The 15908-nt window shown below is 33.0% G+C and overlaps 2 protein-coding genes across 5 annotated transcripts; one reads left to right on the top strand and one right to left on the bottom strand.

Moving 5' to 3' along the window:
* Positions 1-14: 14 nt before the first annotated feature.
* Positions 15-7428, bottom strand: LOC113518428 (lipoyltransferase 1, mitochondrial). Of its 4 annotated transcripts, none has more exons than XM_052901324.1 (5): positions 7250-7428; positions 5918-6777; positions 4880-4987; positions 3395-3608; positions 15-1913 (listed from the first exon to the last, which is right to left on the bottom strand). In XM_052901324.1, the coding sequence occupies exons 2-5, from the start codon at positions 6461-6463 to the stop codon at positions 1519-1521; spliced, it is 1263 nt and encodes a 420-aa protein (XP_052757284.1). In that variant the 5' UTR covers positions 6464-6777; positions 7250-7428; the 3' UTR covers positions 15-1518. The 4 variants fall into 4 exon arrangements, with proteins under 4 accessions (XP_052757284.1, XP_052757290.1, XP_026759144.2 ...); XM_052901330.1 differs by having other exon boundaries at positions 5918-6471; XM_026903343.3 differs by lacking the exon at positions 7250-7428 and having other exon boundaries at positions 5918-6960.
* Positions 7429-10491: 3063 nt separating this feature from the next.
* LOC113518430 (cytochrome b-c1 complex subunit 7-like) lies at positions 10492-12740 on the top strand. The gene is made up of 3 exons (XM_026903345.3): positions 10492-10653; positions 10741-10788; positions 12433-12740. Exons 1-3 carry the CDS (start codon positions 10623-10625, stop codon positions 12678-12680), a joined length of 327 nt encoding a protein of 108 aa, XP_026759146.1. The 5' UTR covers positions 10492-10622; the 3' UTR covers positions 12681-12740.
* The last annotated feature ends 3168 nt before the right edge of the window (positions 12741-15908 follow it).

Genomic DNA, 15908 nt, shown 5'->3' with positions numbered 1-15908 from the left:
ATTAAACGAAAAAATATATTTATTGCAACAACTTTATTTTACGTCTATTAAATTCTTGCTCAATAATAATAAACTAATAAGATTGTAAATACAACATTAACTTATTATATCATAGAAGTTAATATTCTCATTATAGACAGTAACACGATAAAGGCAGCTTTTCCTTTAAAATAAGTTTAATCTAAAATGAAAAATAATTCACAATCACCAATTTTATGAATAGTAAAATTATTGAACACAATTATAAAAAAACTAATACAATAAAACATGCAAAGTAATATAAATCCATTTCATACAAAAAAGTTCCCGCTTCGAACAGATCTTACGACACACAAGTGATCAAATGAAATGGTTCGGTTATTAGGTTAAGGGAAGTCTACATTAAAATACAATGTTACAAAAGTAAATACATGCTACAGAAATGTTTGATAAGTAACATTACATGGATAAATTAATTCAGTTATAAAATTATAATTTAATTAAATCAAATGATATGATGCATTCTTGTAGCGTTCGGCACTAAGGTGCCACTCGCGTGTTTACCTAGTCATATGCAGCGTAATAGTGCAATAAATGACATTCATCTGTCTAATTTGTCTGTGGTAATTATAGACTATTAATCTACGTATTCCATGATTAACAGACTCGATATTGTTTGATATTGTATGTAATACAAACCAGATAGAATGGAAGATATATTTAAATCATGATTAAATCCATTGTTGTAGTGGTTGCAACTTGAATATTCTCGTCTAGGGAAACCTGTGCCCATCAGTATGAAATTTTGGTTGTATACAAACATTGTTTATATTGCATTATTACGATACACAGTAACTATTTATTAATATAACACTAAACTAAAGAACACAATGTAATAAGCAAATCGAGTTACAAAATATATAAGAAATAAAATAAGAAATAATCACAAGGAAGAGATATTAATAGGCATGAAGCTATTAAGTATAAAACACGAAAAAGTACATAATATACACAACAAATTTTACAATAATTTATAACGGTGTCAATTGTAATGCATCGATGGGCATCCTTCCTATAATTATTTCTTCAGTACTACGAATTAATTACTACAATTACCGTGTTTATATTACTATAAACAATAACAATCTAATAGACCCAGATAGAGAAAGCTCCTTCGCTGTCTCGCTCTTCCGGATGCAGACGGTGTTGGATTAAAATTTTTACATATATTAAAATAAAGATCATTTTATATAATTCTAGCGATTGTGGTTTAAAATCGAAATTGTATATTGCCTAGGTGCTCTGGTTAGAGAAGGATAGTTATCATATACATTGCTGTTGACACCAACAGATGCTACAAAAATATCATTTCAATAAGCAAATATTTACAGTGCCGACCTCAGGGCCGACATCTTAAGATATCACTATTTTAAATTTAAATTGTAAATATTCTATACATGTAATTATAGCAATAATATAACTTATTACAACATAAAATACATTTACAACATATACATTTTAAAATATGGTCGTAGACTATTACACAGTGTTAACAACTTGGTCGAAACACTTCGCAACGAATTGTTCCCTATCGTCTAATTTGTTGACGTCACTTGTCAAGTGACGTGTCAACATGGCTTCTTGAAGTGCACTGAGAGCTTCAGACGTAAACCGTTTCCCTTTCAGATGCGTGATAACGGAAGCTTCGCCGTGGAAGCCCGACTCGACGAGGCCTGGTGGAATGCTGAGTGTTACATCGTTTATCAAACCCTTTACAACCGTCATATTTATAACGAGCTCCTGTGTAGCTGAATAGACTTTGGAGGGCGCAAGCAACTCAGCAGGCACTGGGAAAGTGCGGCTGACTGAGAAGTCTGGCGTTCTGCCGAAACACCAGTCCCAACTTTTGAGATCATTCTTCAGTTCTGCAAGACCTGTTAATTTAAATAATATTAGATATACAAAAATGTTTAGTGAATTGGAGGACTTACAACATGATGACAACGCACCATAGTGCATATTGCACCGATCACCAGTTGCGTCGTGCATAAAACATTTATTGATCCAATAAAGCAAAACATTGGTGTCATCATCATCATTTCAGCCATTAAAATGATGATGATGATGATGGCGTGTTTAATGTTAATTTCAGGAGAAGCCGAGCCCTTCAAAAAAGGTGCATATGTACTCTCAGACATCTCTGCGAAGCTTCACCTAAAGCTTAATCCTAGCTTAGCATTCTTGGGTGGGCACCAGACAATTCTGGAGTGGGCCTCCGGTCCCACTTTAAATACGCCTATGAGCAAAAATACTGGTCTATTAAACTCGAAAAATATTTATCAATACTGTAACTACTAATTAATTAATTTGTAATTTAATAATAAAAACATTTTTATCCCGTCGAGAAATATATTTTATAACGATTAAGGGTAGAATCATCGACAATTTAACGCCCCCATACCAAAGTTGCAGAGGCGAGGTCGCCTCGCCATATAGTTAATTAAACAATTATCTTTTTAAGTTGTGTTGCACAATATAAATGAAAAGAATGAATTAAGTGGTGTCAACGCGTTGTCCACTCGATGCTTTCGCTCGTTTACTTTATAATTGTTCTAATCAGATGCTAAAGTGAGGGGTTAAATAACCAGCTTTACACAAATCATTCATTTCGTCATTTCACACATTTAGTATAACTCGCTGATGAAACTGTGGGTAGTAAAATACGACCTCAGCACGATATGCCTATTCAATTTGGGGAGTTATGTAAAATGAATTGCATTACGATTTGAGGAAAGCGTCTTTTAATTTTGTTTATTTATACGCCTAGATGGTTAAGTAGTTGATATAAACATTAAATGGGGAAAGACTGTCATTAATGGATTTAAACAACTCTACCGCTAGCAATAAACATCATGTAAACCCCCATGGTAAATACCTGATAATTTTGTCCTAATACGCCAACTAACTTGGACTTCATATTCACCTATAATCCCTCAGTGGTACACTACCAGTATATATTTTTTTATACAACTTAGAATGGCAAACAAGCTAACGGCCCACCTGATGGAAAGTGGTAACCGTCGTCTATAAACATTAACAGTACCTTGGACATAACAGAGTATACTCTTTCGCACATGATACCCCCCATGCGTTGCCATTCCTGAGGACTCAGGTGTTATTCCTCTGTACTATGTAAATTCACGCTATATCCCACCCTTCAAACCGAAACACAGCCATGCAAACACAAAACACATATACTAATATTGCAAGCTGAGTTCCAATTCTCTGTCTTCATCTTCATCCATCATACCATTCCACTTCCATCCATTGACGATTACAAATGAAACATTAACAAGATGATCTAATAAAAAGTAAATGATTAGTAAAAATAAAAAATAAAACATGTCTCACAAACCTGGGAACCAGTCGTCAGTGGGATTAATAAATTGGAAGCCCCGCTGTTTCGAGATCTGATTCTGCCCGCCGTCCTCTAAACGCATGGCTGGTGTGCGCAAGTATTCATAGCCGAGCGCCGTCTGGAGGCTGTCCACTGTGATCTTGTTATCCACCTCGGCGAGATTGGCCACCGCCGACCGTGTGGAGGCCGTCGCGTTCGTCTGTATGCCATGCTAAATAATTACAAATGCCCTTAACATGTGATGCGGTGGGAATCGGTCGGGTTAGTGTTAGTAATAACGCTTGTTAGTGAAAAAGCACAATAACTACATAACATTAAAATAGTGATGGGTCAACATGGACAGATGGATGTAATCAACATTATTAATATACTACAATATATATTATTATATTTATATGATAAATAGTGACAGGCCAGTGGTTCCCAAAGTAAATCGTATCCATAAGAAAGATAAAATTACAATTATATTAATTAATATATTATTGAGATCAATTAGGAACAATTTTAATAAAGTAGTATAAATATCAGTCTTGAAATACAATCATTTTCATTTCAGTGGTAAACGTAACAAAAAATTATATTTATTCTATAATAGGGGCCATAATAACAACAGTAAGCACGTCGCGAAGTAAAAAAGTTTGAGAACCACTGCAATAGATGAAAATTGTTTTGTTGACCAATGTTCAACAATGACCAATGAATATTTGAAATGATAATGATGATGACTTATTAAAAAAACAAAATAATGATTATCATATACACAATTAATTGAAATAATAATTTGCAAGTTAATGTAATGGCTATAAACTGTTTAATTAACAGCAAAACACTTTATTCAGTGCTCAAAGTTTTGTACAATTATAGTTTTTAATAAAATTAACTCTTATAACAATGACATATGGTTCAGTTTCAATCGAAGCATAATCATTGCACCACCTGCACCGGAATTCGGACACAAGTCGTTAGTAACAACAACAAAAACAATGACTCATCATATTAATAGAAGTTGTGACCTCTGCCATTACTGAATATGTAAAAATATGGGTCAGTACCTATTCCTTATGCAGTTTCAGTAAACATTAGCTGACAACTAATCTCCATATGTTTCTTTGTGTATATTTATATTTATGGTCATGTATTAATGGAAGGAAGATATTTTTGTAAGTAGTGTACGACATTACATTTATCTAAGTTAGAACTAAGTTAGTCAGAGCATGTAAATTTATTCTTTTGAAAAAAAAGAACTAAAACTGTTAATTTTATGAAGTACCATCTTTAAATACAGCAGTACAGCAAGATGCCTAAGTATTTTTTTATTTTAAAATTTAAAATATTTTGCATCATATTTTTTCTATTAATATATTAAAAATATTCACAAATATTATTTTACAATATTAATCACAAATCTAATATAGCTTTAACAAGTCTACCTACATCGAAGTGACTATATGTAGGTCTGTCATGTCTAGACTTTGAACTTACCTCGCGTTTTGCAAGAGCTCGGCTGAGATCTGCCTTATTGGCGTTGACTAGAAGTGTGCAGTGATGGTATCCTGTTAGTCTGCCCAGCTTCGCTGCTGTGCCTGACACCTGATAAAAACAATAAACTAAATAACAATCCTAGGTATACAGTGGTATATATTTCTAAACTAAACAGAGGGAGCGCTAGACAATCCGTTGACATAAATACATAACTGTAATTTATTAAATACCTTTACCATCATCACATATCAATAAATCCATTAAAATCCCACCACTGGGCACCAGTCTCTTCCTAAAAAGATTATATTAGTCTGCTATTACCACTATGACAAAAGTGGTTTTTCAATAATTTATTAAGAGTTTTCCATATCCTACACTAGTACTATGTATTGATCCCTTAATCAAGGATGAAACATCTGAGGATGAAAGAGCGGTGGCACACTATATTTTTACCCCTTTGCCACAAATACAAACTCTGTTACAATTTATCTAATATAATAAAATAGTAACCAGATTGCAGTTTTTATATTTGTATTTCTGAAGGTCCCACTTAAAATCTGATGTGTGCATTATCTTAATACACCTACTAGAACTGGTATATTTATTCTTTATTGTACACAAAAAGTTATTGAAATGTAAAAACAAACATAGTGCACAAAGGCGAGCTTATCTCCAATAGAGATTAATTTCAATTTTTCTGAAATTTACATATACTAAGATGCAGGTGAAAAACTAGTGTCTTGTGAAATAATTGTTAAATATTGAAATATATTTCTAATTGTATATCTATTCAATTATTGAAAATGCATTAAAGATGCAATTAATATATTTGATGTGTTTTTTTTTTATACCACTGAGGTGGCAAACAAGCATACGGTCCACCTGATGGTAAGCGGTTACCATAGCCTATGAACGCCTGCAATACCGGAGGTTATTACGCGCGCGTTGCCGACCCTAAAGAAACCTCTTTACCCCCCTTTATTTGATGTTTCTTTTTACTTCATAAATATATAATTATATACATATAAAAGTAGATACCTTATATTTATCACGAATGATGATGTCTTGACGCTCATTGATGACAGACTTGATACCAAATCCTCTGAAGAGTGCCCTTTTGATCAACTCTAGATTGTATTTCCTATCGTACCGTTCACGAGGTGTGAAGAAGGTCACATTGAGGTTTCCTCGGTCATGGTACACAGTACCACCACCGCTGTTTCGACGGGCGAGAGCAATCTCCCTTTCAGATAGCAATGGGATATTTGCTTCCAACCATGGGTTCTGGTGTCTCCCAATTACAACACAGGGCTCATTACGCCACACCATCATGACATGGTGATTTGTGAAGTCCATGTTACGGTACATCCAGTCTTCCAGAGCCAAATTGGTATAGATATCAGTAGATTGAGACATAAAAACAGACTTTGTGATCTCCCCCTCGGGCGGCAAAATGTTCTCCTTCTTCTTTGTCACAGTCTTGCTGGTATCAGTACCTAAGCTTCGTACACAAACTCTTCTCGTGACTCCCATCATAACACAAACGCTGCTCATATTCATCTTCTTCATCATTGAATGGGCCATCTTTATCTCTTTAAGGAAAATACTTAAACGGATACTTTTTTGTATGAATGTATATATTAGACTTAATTAAGCGTAACTTAGAAACAGTTTATTATTAAAACACTAAATTATTAAGAGTAAAAATAGTTTAAAGAATAGTCCCAATAGTTATACACTAGTGCTTAGAGCAATGGGCATCAGTGTCAGCCGCCGAGAGGGAGATCAGATACTCGTGAAGAGCTATTGTCTGATGCAGCCACTTCCAAGTTTGGTGCAGGGTGTTAATTCGATAACGAATTCCCAAACAGTCCCGACAGTCACTTTGCATTCCTCCTCTTGGATGCAGGATGAACAAAAAAATCACAATATGGTTAGAATAACACTGAGAGTAACGTTGAACAACAATATTATAAATTTGTAAACTTAAGTAACTCAATAAAAAGTATTACTAGTAATCTAGCAAGCAGTTACAGCCAAATGTGGTCCGTGCGTGAGGGCGCGACGATGTTTGATGAATTAATTACCTTCTGTCGTCTCATTTTATTCCAACTGATAATGATAAGCGGGACGGGGAACTAGGAGGTCGTCGAGGTCATTCGAAGTTCAGTTGAACACAGGCGAACAAATACACTGATAAGAAACACGAAGGGGCCACGAGTAACATTACTAATCACAAACATAAAAGTAAAAAGAAACTATTAGCACAGACTACTGATAAGTATATCCATTCCAAATGAATAAAAAATAAGTGTCTAAAATGAAAATATATACTCAATTCAGAACTTATGATGTACACAGATAACTTACCTACTTTAACCAAGAATTTGTTTGGTAACCTACGTTTTCTTTTTCCCTTTGTAATATATGAATAATATTGAATAGTTTAGCCATAGTGTGGTAATTAAATGTTCAATGTTTTTTTATAGAATTCTATTTTTTTATTAAAGATAGTGATAAAATTATGTGATTAAAATTGTTCAATATATTTATCAAGCTTGCGTATCTTCAGCAAAAATATTCATGTGATATCTATGCAACCATTTTTAATTCTATATACCAACATTATAAATCTAGGGGAAACAATCAGCCATCCATTATGGAGATATTTACAATCCATTGTAATACCTTCCATGTCATGATATGATGCTCAAAAAATAATTCTTTACTTGTAAATAAATTTTATAAAAACTATATTGAAAATAGCATTAAATCGTGTATTGAGAAAATATTAAATCATAAAACATAACCAATAAAATAATTAGTCTAATGGAACTAAAAAAATAAGCAATATATTTAGTAAGTTTTTTTTTTGACATATATACCAATAAGTAAACTATACAATTTGTATTAATAACTGTGAAAACAGAAAGTTCGTAAAGTAATAAAACTTAGATTTAAAATGTTAGATTTTGTAGTATATCAACAAATCAATGAAATTATGATTACCTTTTTGTTACTGACTAGTTACACTTACGATAGATGTCATTCTATATCTAAATAAAATACTGCGTATTTTTCCTTTGAACAATTCGTAATCTTATTTTTTCCTAAATATCTTCATAATAAATAACACGGACTCTATTTATCATAAAGTAAAATTGTTCTCGAAATATAGTTAAATAAAGTAAATTACATTATAATACGAAACATATAATACTAATTTTATGTTGTTAATGTTTTATGAACCAAAAAAAATGTTATTTTATGGAACCTATGTCAACGTCTAAAGAAAAACAGTAAATATATATAGATTTTTTTATTATATGGATGGTTTTAAATGGTTGCATGAGTTTATTTTTAGAGTACATAGATTATAAATATGATTCTTAAATATTAAAAATAAAGTGACATCGAATACGAAATAGTGTTGCCAATAATAATTGATCAAATAAAAGACAGTTTTCTCGATTAATAAATAATTGATTATCTTATCGATTAAGTAATTTAAATAATAATATTTGTTTCATAAATGCCTACCTTGTTCAGGAAGAGTTGTAAAATTTTTATTGTCATATAATCCCCCAGACATCGATTCAATCATCATATGAGTCACTGAATATTATTTCCGATATTAATTTTAACATGAACATAGAAACAAAATTACCCTAACGTAAGTATAATGATTAATCAAGCTGTAAACTCCAGAGGGGAGTGCTATCATCAAATTTATTGTGACGTATCTAAACCCTTTGATACGAGTATACGAATTTATCACTCACAATTCTAAATAACTCAAAAGAGTCTGCGTCTGCAGACTTCCGTTTTTACTGGTGCAAGCTGCAAAAACTTTAAAACTATAGAATACATTAACATATTTAGACTTAGGCATTCTCTTATTTTTATAGATTTCAAATATGCCGTTATAATTCTATCCAAATATCCATTTAGATCAAACCAATACTATCCCATAATTTTCAAGATTCAAAATGTGTTACATAAATGTTTCCTAAAGGACACACATTTTCGTTTGGATTACGAGTCATTGTGATATCTTTCCTACAATTATGTAATCAAAGACTGAAGATTTTTAACATTACGCCTCTACGACGTCAAAAACTTATTCTACTATTTTTGCACTAGATAATTCGCTCAATTGTAGTGTCCCCAGAGATACATGGCACATTGAATATTATAATATATAATACAGCTCATAATTTGCATACGAGTAATTCAAAGAAAGGTAAAAAAAAATTAATCATCTTAAAATATTTGTGTATCACACTATCAACTCTGGCCTAAATGTGTCATCTATTTAACCAGCTTCCTCTTCAAGAAAAATTGGATGCCGGGTTGGTGTCTAATATTTTCGGCTTCAGATTATCCATATTCAAAAAAACTAATTAAGATTATTATTAAACAATGTAACGAACACAAGTCCCGTAACGGTCATCTAAAATATAATATAAAACTTAATTAATATATTAAATTTCTTTTATATTTTTACTCTTTCTTTCTTTTTATTTATTATAATTTTTTTTTTATATTATTATGATAGCAAATAAGCATACGGCACGTCTCATAGTAAAGGGAGTTATCGTAACCTATGGACACCTGTTACGCCAGAGATATTTCACGCGCATTGCTAACTATTACGAAACCTTAAGACGCCTAACATGAAGAACCGCATGCTGTACTCTCTAGGCAAAGCCTCGGCGGCAGGAAGATCATTCCCCATAACCTAAGTGTTCGCGGTAGAATGCTTCACTGAAATCGCATTGTGTGTGACCATTCTGGTTCTAAGGTGTGAGGATAGATTTCCTACTAATAGCGAACGGTGCAATAATGAAAGGTCACTTTAGACATTATATCGAAGAATTCTTTAGTACACAATCCGTTATATTTGCGGTAAAAGATGCAAAGAGAAACAAAATTATGTGCAATATATAAATATGAGATTTCACGTTTAATTATTTTAACAAGTTTAATGGTTATCATTGTTAACTTTAATTAAACTGCATTTATGTTATGTTGTCACTTTTTAATATATCAATCTGTCGTATGTTTCGCATGTTTATAATTAACTATGTACATTTTTATTGTTATCTGTTGTATTTTTCAAATAAATACATAAATCTTCTTTTTTTATGTATACATATGTTTACTTGTGAATGAAGCAGTGAGATTTGAAGGTATTTTTCCTTTTCAAAAACTTTTGCTACGGCTTAGCTGCTTTGTCTAAGCTCTGTCTTTTTAACTTTTGGAACCAAATTTGGACTAAGAATAGCTAGACTAAAGAAAAAAATTACTACCTAATTCAACCATATATATCTTCAAAGTAATGGTTTTTTTAAATTATATTTTAATAAAACAGTTTTTTGGGTAATTGAAAATTAATTGGAACATTGCTAATAGTAAGTATTAACGTACTTAAGCGTGATTATTTAATAACACAAATCTTTACAGATTTTAAAATTGTTAAAATTATTCTAAAATTGTTATATATATTATTGTTACTTGTTATGTTTTCCTATCGTTTTTCATTTCAGTTATATATAAATACAATCCTATTAATCGATTAGATGTATAATCAAATGAATTGATTATAAGCAACAGGCAACACTGCCTTTGGATTACACTAGTGTAAAAGTGTAAAAAGAAAATTTATACGAAGCAAAATTTTGCATTTCTATAATTTTACAGCCAAATTTAATTAAATTTGGTTAATTATTACTAAATAAAAATGGCATTCAGAACAACAGCTGTTGTACGCAGTACGTATTTTGTTTTAATTATTCTAAAATGGTCTAAATTGTATTAGTTTATTTAGTTATATAACTCGTGTTTTATTTCGTTTTCAGGCGGTTTGAAAAAGTGGGCATATAACTTATCAGGATTTAACAAGTACGGTATGTTACATTTTTTCGTCATATAATAAAAAAAAATATATATAATTACTCATAGATGTACCTAGCTGTAATGTTGAATATCTATTATTTTTTACCATTAAAATGAACAATAAATAATCATTACGAATATACAAATGCATGAAAACCATATGAAGCAACAGACCTTTAAGAATAGATTATTACTTACCTTACCTTATTACTCTATCATATATAGTATTCACTTATTTCTCTATCATTACCTTATCATTATACCTATTATCTTAAAGAAGCAGGATGTTTAAAATAATCAAGTTTCTACAAAATATTATATTCTAAACGATTTTAAAATAATTTTATATGTAACATATAATAATACACTATTTATTAGTGTTTTCTGTGTTGGCCAATAAAATCATGATTCATATAAATTATTTATAAAGTCCTCCGGTTGTAAAGGTAGCATATTCATTAATATCTTTTCATATTATGAAGCAATTTATTCCATCCTATTGTGAATGTGACTGTTTTTTTATGGGTGAGAATTAAATGGTAACCCTGCATATACTATTGGTATACACGGGCAGGGCTCCAATGAAGATGATAGGTGAGGATGAAAGCAGGTCAGTTGGCCCCTTGTGACAAATTTAACAATAATTAATCATGATGGTTCCTAGGGGGAATGGTGTGGACGTGGTGGTTGACTTAATAGGGTATATTGCTAGCAATGATACTGTTTTTTTTTTAATGGATGATAGTGGAATTGTAATTCCGCCTACACTATCGTATACACTGACAGGGCACCAGTGAAGGATAATGGGTGAGGATGAAGCAGGTCAGTCATCATGACAAATTCACCAATAGATCAGCCATGATGGTTTCCAGGGGGATTGCGAGGAGGTCGTTGTGATAGGGTTCATTATTAGTAATGTGGTCGCTAATCCCCATTACTAATAATCCCTTCTCCTCTCACAATTGAATTTTTTTTTCAATGGATGATAATGGATTGGAAGGGTATATTACTTGCATTGCAACTGTTTTTTTTAAGCAATGATAATGTAAACCCGCCTGTGCTAACAGTATACACTAGTACCAGTGAGGATTAATAAGTGAGTTATCGAGTTTGACAGCCCCATTGCTAACAATATACCCTATTAGGTCGACCTCCATGTGGTTCCCCCTGGAAACCATCGTGAACAATTCTTGTTGAATTCATCACGATAGGCTAACTGACCTGCTTCATTCTCATTTATCATCTCTCACTGGTGCTCCACCAGTGTATACCGATAGCGCGGGCGGGGTTACCATTCCATTATCACCCATTAAAAGAAAAAAATACATCTTGAATTCAGCACGATGGTTTCCAGGGGGAAACACAGGGTGTATTGCTAGCAATGGGACTGGCAGTGCGCATTTCTAACAATCCCTTCCCCCCATCAATGAAACTGTTAGATCCCTTTACTAACAATCTCCCCCTAAATGTGACATTTTGTAAAGATGTTTGTATGTTTGTTACTCAATCAAATCACTAAACGGATTTGAATTCAATTTAGACATAAGTAGGTTATTTTCTAACTTAACGGGTAGGATATATAATATACTGATGCAGTTAAAGCTGCAGGAAACAGAAGTTTATAAAAATAACATATTATTGTAACATTATCTCAGGTCTACTCCGTGATGACTGCCTATATGAAACTGAAGACGTAAAGGAAGCTTTGCGCCGTCTCCCTGACCATGTAGTCGACGAACGCAATTTCCGCATCATTCGTGCTGTCCAATTGTCTATACAGAAGACCATTTTGCCTAAAGAAGAGTGGACTAAATATGAGGAAGACAAACTTTACCTAACCCCAGTGGTAGAGCAGGTCAAAAAAGAGCGACTGGAACGCGAGAAATGGGAAAAAGATTACTGAATTCAGGATCTAGTTATTGTTTAAATTTAATTTAATTGTTAATAAATTTAGCTAACTGTACAGTATTGTGTATTTATTTATTATAAAAAAAAAAACTTTTATTGATAAAATTGTTGCACTTTGTTGAAGCAATAAATTTCTAATACATCAATTAACATAATCAATTAAAGATTTATTTCTTACGCCTATTTATTTCTCTAAAATTAAGATTCCAATTTGATATAGCAAAATCTTTGTTGTACAGATTAATATAAATTAATGTTATAATAGATTTAAGTAAAAATTATAAAATTATAAAAATTATAACAAGATGTCTGTACGTGAAATATATTTAAGAAAGAATTATATGAGGAATTTTAATAGATGTTAAAAAATATTTTTTAGAAATTTTGTAGGTAGGCAAACTGAGAAAAGTATGATTGATTTTGTAATTGTGGATGAACGATTGAGAGCGAAAGTGAAGGATACAAGAGTCTATCGTGGTACGAATGTCGGAACCGATCACTTTTTGGTGATATCGAGAATAGGTGGCTTATTCAATAAATGGCGACATCATCCACGTGTTCGTATGTCAGAAATAGAAAGAGTAAGAGTAGAGAGACTGACAGAAGAACAGGTTCGAAATCAGTATCAAGAAAGATTGAATGAAAGATTTAGAGAGCTACTGAAGAAAGATAACTATGAGATAGAAGAATTTTGGAAGGAATTTAAATGCGGAATCTTTGATATAGCTACTCAAGTTTGTGGTGTAAGTAAGAGGAAGGATGTTAAGATGAGAATGAATGTATGGTGGGATGGCGAAGTGAAAGAAATGGTGGCTCTAAAGAAAAAGGCATGGATGGATTTGTTAGCTACCAGAGCTAATAAGAGAATGCAAGGTAATGTAAGTGACATTGAAAAAATTGCAAAAGAGAAGTATGATGTAATGAAAAAGAAAGTTAAAGAATTAGCAAAAAGAAAGAGGAATGTAAGGATGAGTATGAAAGGAAATTCTCTAGAAATTTTCGAGCTAATCAAAAGCTTTTCTGGCATTTAGTTCGAACAGCTAGAGGTAAAAAGAGAGATCCGAAAATGGGCGTGATAAGGGATATGGATGGTAATGTTATCACGGAACAAAAGGAAGTCTTAGATCATTGGAAGAGATATTTTGAAAGTTTATTTGAACGTGGAAGTGAAAGAAAGAATGTTGAAAATGAAATAATGGACGAAGAAGTTGACAGTGAAAGTGATATAAGTATGGATGAGGTAATGAATGCAATGAAGATTATGAAATTTGGTAAAGCAGCGGGATTCGATAGAATATCTGCCGAAATGCTTAAAGAAGGTGGAGAAATCATTGTAAACCTGCTGTGTCTGCTGTTCAATAAATGTTGGCGGTCCGGTTGTGTTCCAGGTGACTGGAGCAAAGCTGTTATTGTGCCACTATATAAAGGCAGCGGGTCACAGCAGGAGTGCAAAAATTTCCGCGGAATAAGCCTTCTTAGTGTTGTAGGCAAATTGTATGCTAGGATTTTGATTAAAAGAGTGATGAATGAGACGGAAAGTAAAATTTGGGATGTGCAAGCAGGGTTTCGAAAGGGTATGGGATGTACGGATCAAGTCTTTTCCTTAAGGTGCATAACAGAGAAAACCTTAGCTCAACATCAGAAGGTTTTCTGCGCCTTCATTGACCTTGAAAAGGCTTATGATAGAGTGGAGAGGAATGAACTGTGGTCAACACTGGCAATGTATGGGGTGAGCAGCCATTTGATACGGGCATTCAAATCTTTATATAAGGATTCAAATGCCTGTGTCAGAATAAATGGAGTCTATACAGACTGGTTTGGCATTGAACGCGGTGTTAGACAGGGCTGTGTAGCGTCTCCTTGGCTGTTCAACCTATTTATGGACAGTTGCTTGACCGATTTGAAAGGATCTAATTTTGGATTCAGGATGAATGAGTCTCTGTTTAAGACTCTTTTATACGCCGACGACCAAGTACTTTTTGCATCGTCGGAGTATGAATTACAACAAATGGTGACTATAATGAATGAAGCGTATGCAAGAAAAGGTATGAAAATAAATGCGAAGAAGACGAAGGTAATGGTTTTTGAGAGGAATGAAAGTTTAACGGCATGCCAGATTATGATAGGAGATGAAAAAGTGGAGCAAGTGAGTGAGTTTCTATATTTAGGTTCTTTGTTTACGAGGGATGGGAAGTGTGACAGAGATATTGAGAGGAGAGTAAAAGCGGGAAACAGTGTTAACGGTGCACTGCTCTCGATTATGTCAAGTAAAAATGTATCGAGCAAAGCTCGCCTTGCTATAATTCAAGGAGTATTGACACCAACACTCATGTATGGAAGCGAATCGTGGGTATGGCAGAAGAAGCATGAAAGTAAGATAAATGCTGTACAGATGAGAGCTTTGAGAAGTATGTGTGGTATTACTTTAAAAGATAGAGTAAGAAACAGTGTGATTAGAGAGAAGTGTGGACTGAAAGACGATGTAGTGACAAAAATCGAAAAAGGAATGTTGCGTTGGTTTGGTCATTTGGAGAGGATGGATGAAAGAAGAATTACGAAAGAGATTTATCGAGCAAGAATGAATGGAGATGTCGGTAGGGGCCGCCCTAGACGGACGTATGGCGACCAAATAGGCGACGTGCTGAAGAAGGGCCAAATTAAAAGTACCCGTAACCGACGAGCGTGTATGACAAGATTGATGAATGTGGAAGAAGCGAAAGAGGTTTGTTTGAATCGAAGCATTTGGCGTTCCATTGTTTCTGCCTACCCTAATGGGAGACAGGCGTGACAGATATGATGATGAATTTTGTAGGTTTGTTTCACCAAACTAATATCGGTTTTCACATTAGTGTTCCTGAAAGTTTAACTTAGAATCTATTGTCTTTTATTTTGATATGCCATTTGTAAGTGGTTTATTCAATGGTTACTTCATTAGAATTATTTTATCTAATTCCACCAAAATAGCTCCTAATTCAGTAAAGTTTATATAAATGATTTTACTATTTCTGGAATCTAGTTAGAAAAATCTAATTATTTGATAAAATTGTTACTTTTATGAAGCAATCTGTATATAACAGCGACATAGTCACAAAGATTGTGTGATCCCGGCATCTAATATGGTACCTCTTTCTTTCTCGTGGGTGTCGAAAAAGAGAGTGATCGAGGGATGGGTAGCAGTACCCATCTTAAAACATCACCATAGTTTAACTGCAGCTGCCAACCC

Source organism: Galleria mellonella, unplaced genomic scaffold, assembly GCF_026898425.1.
Source record: "Galleria mellonella isolate WM207_F2 unplaced genomic scaffold, CSIRO_AGI_GalMel_v1 utg132, whole genome shotgun sequence".
NCBI lineage: Eukaryota > Metazoa > Arthropoda > Insecta > Lepidoptera > Pyralidae > Galleria > Galleria mellonella.
This window is presented reverse-complemented; position numbering and strand designations above follow the sequence as displayed.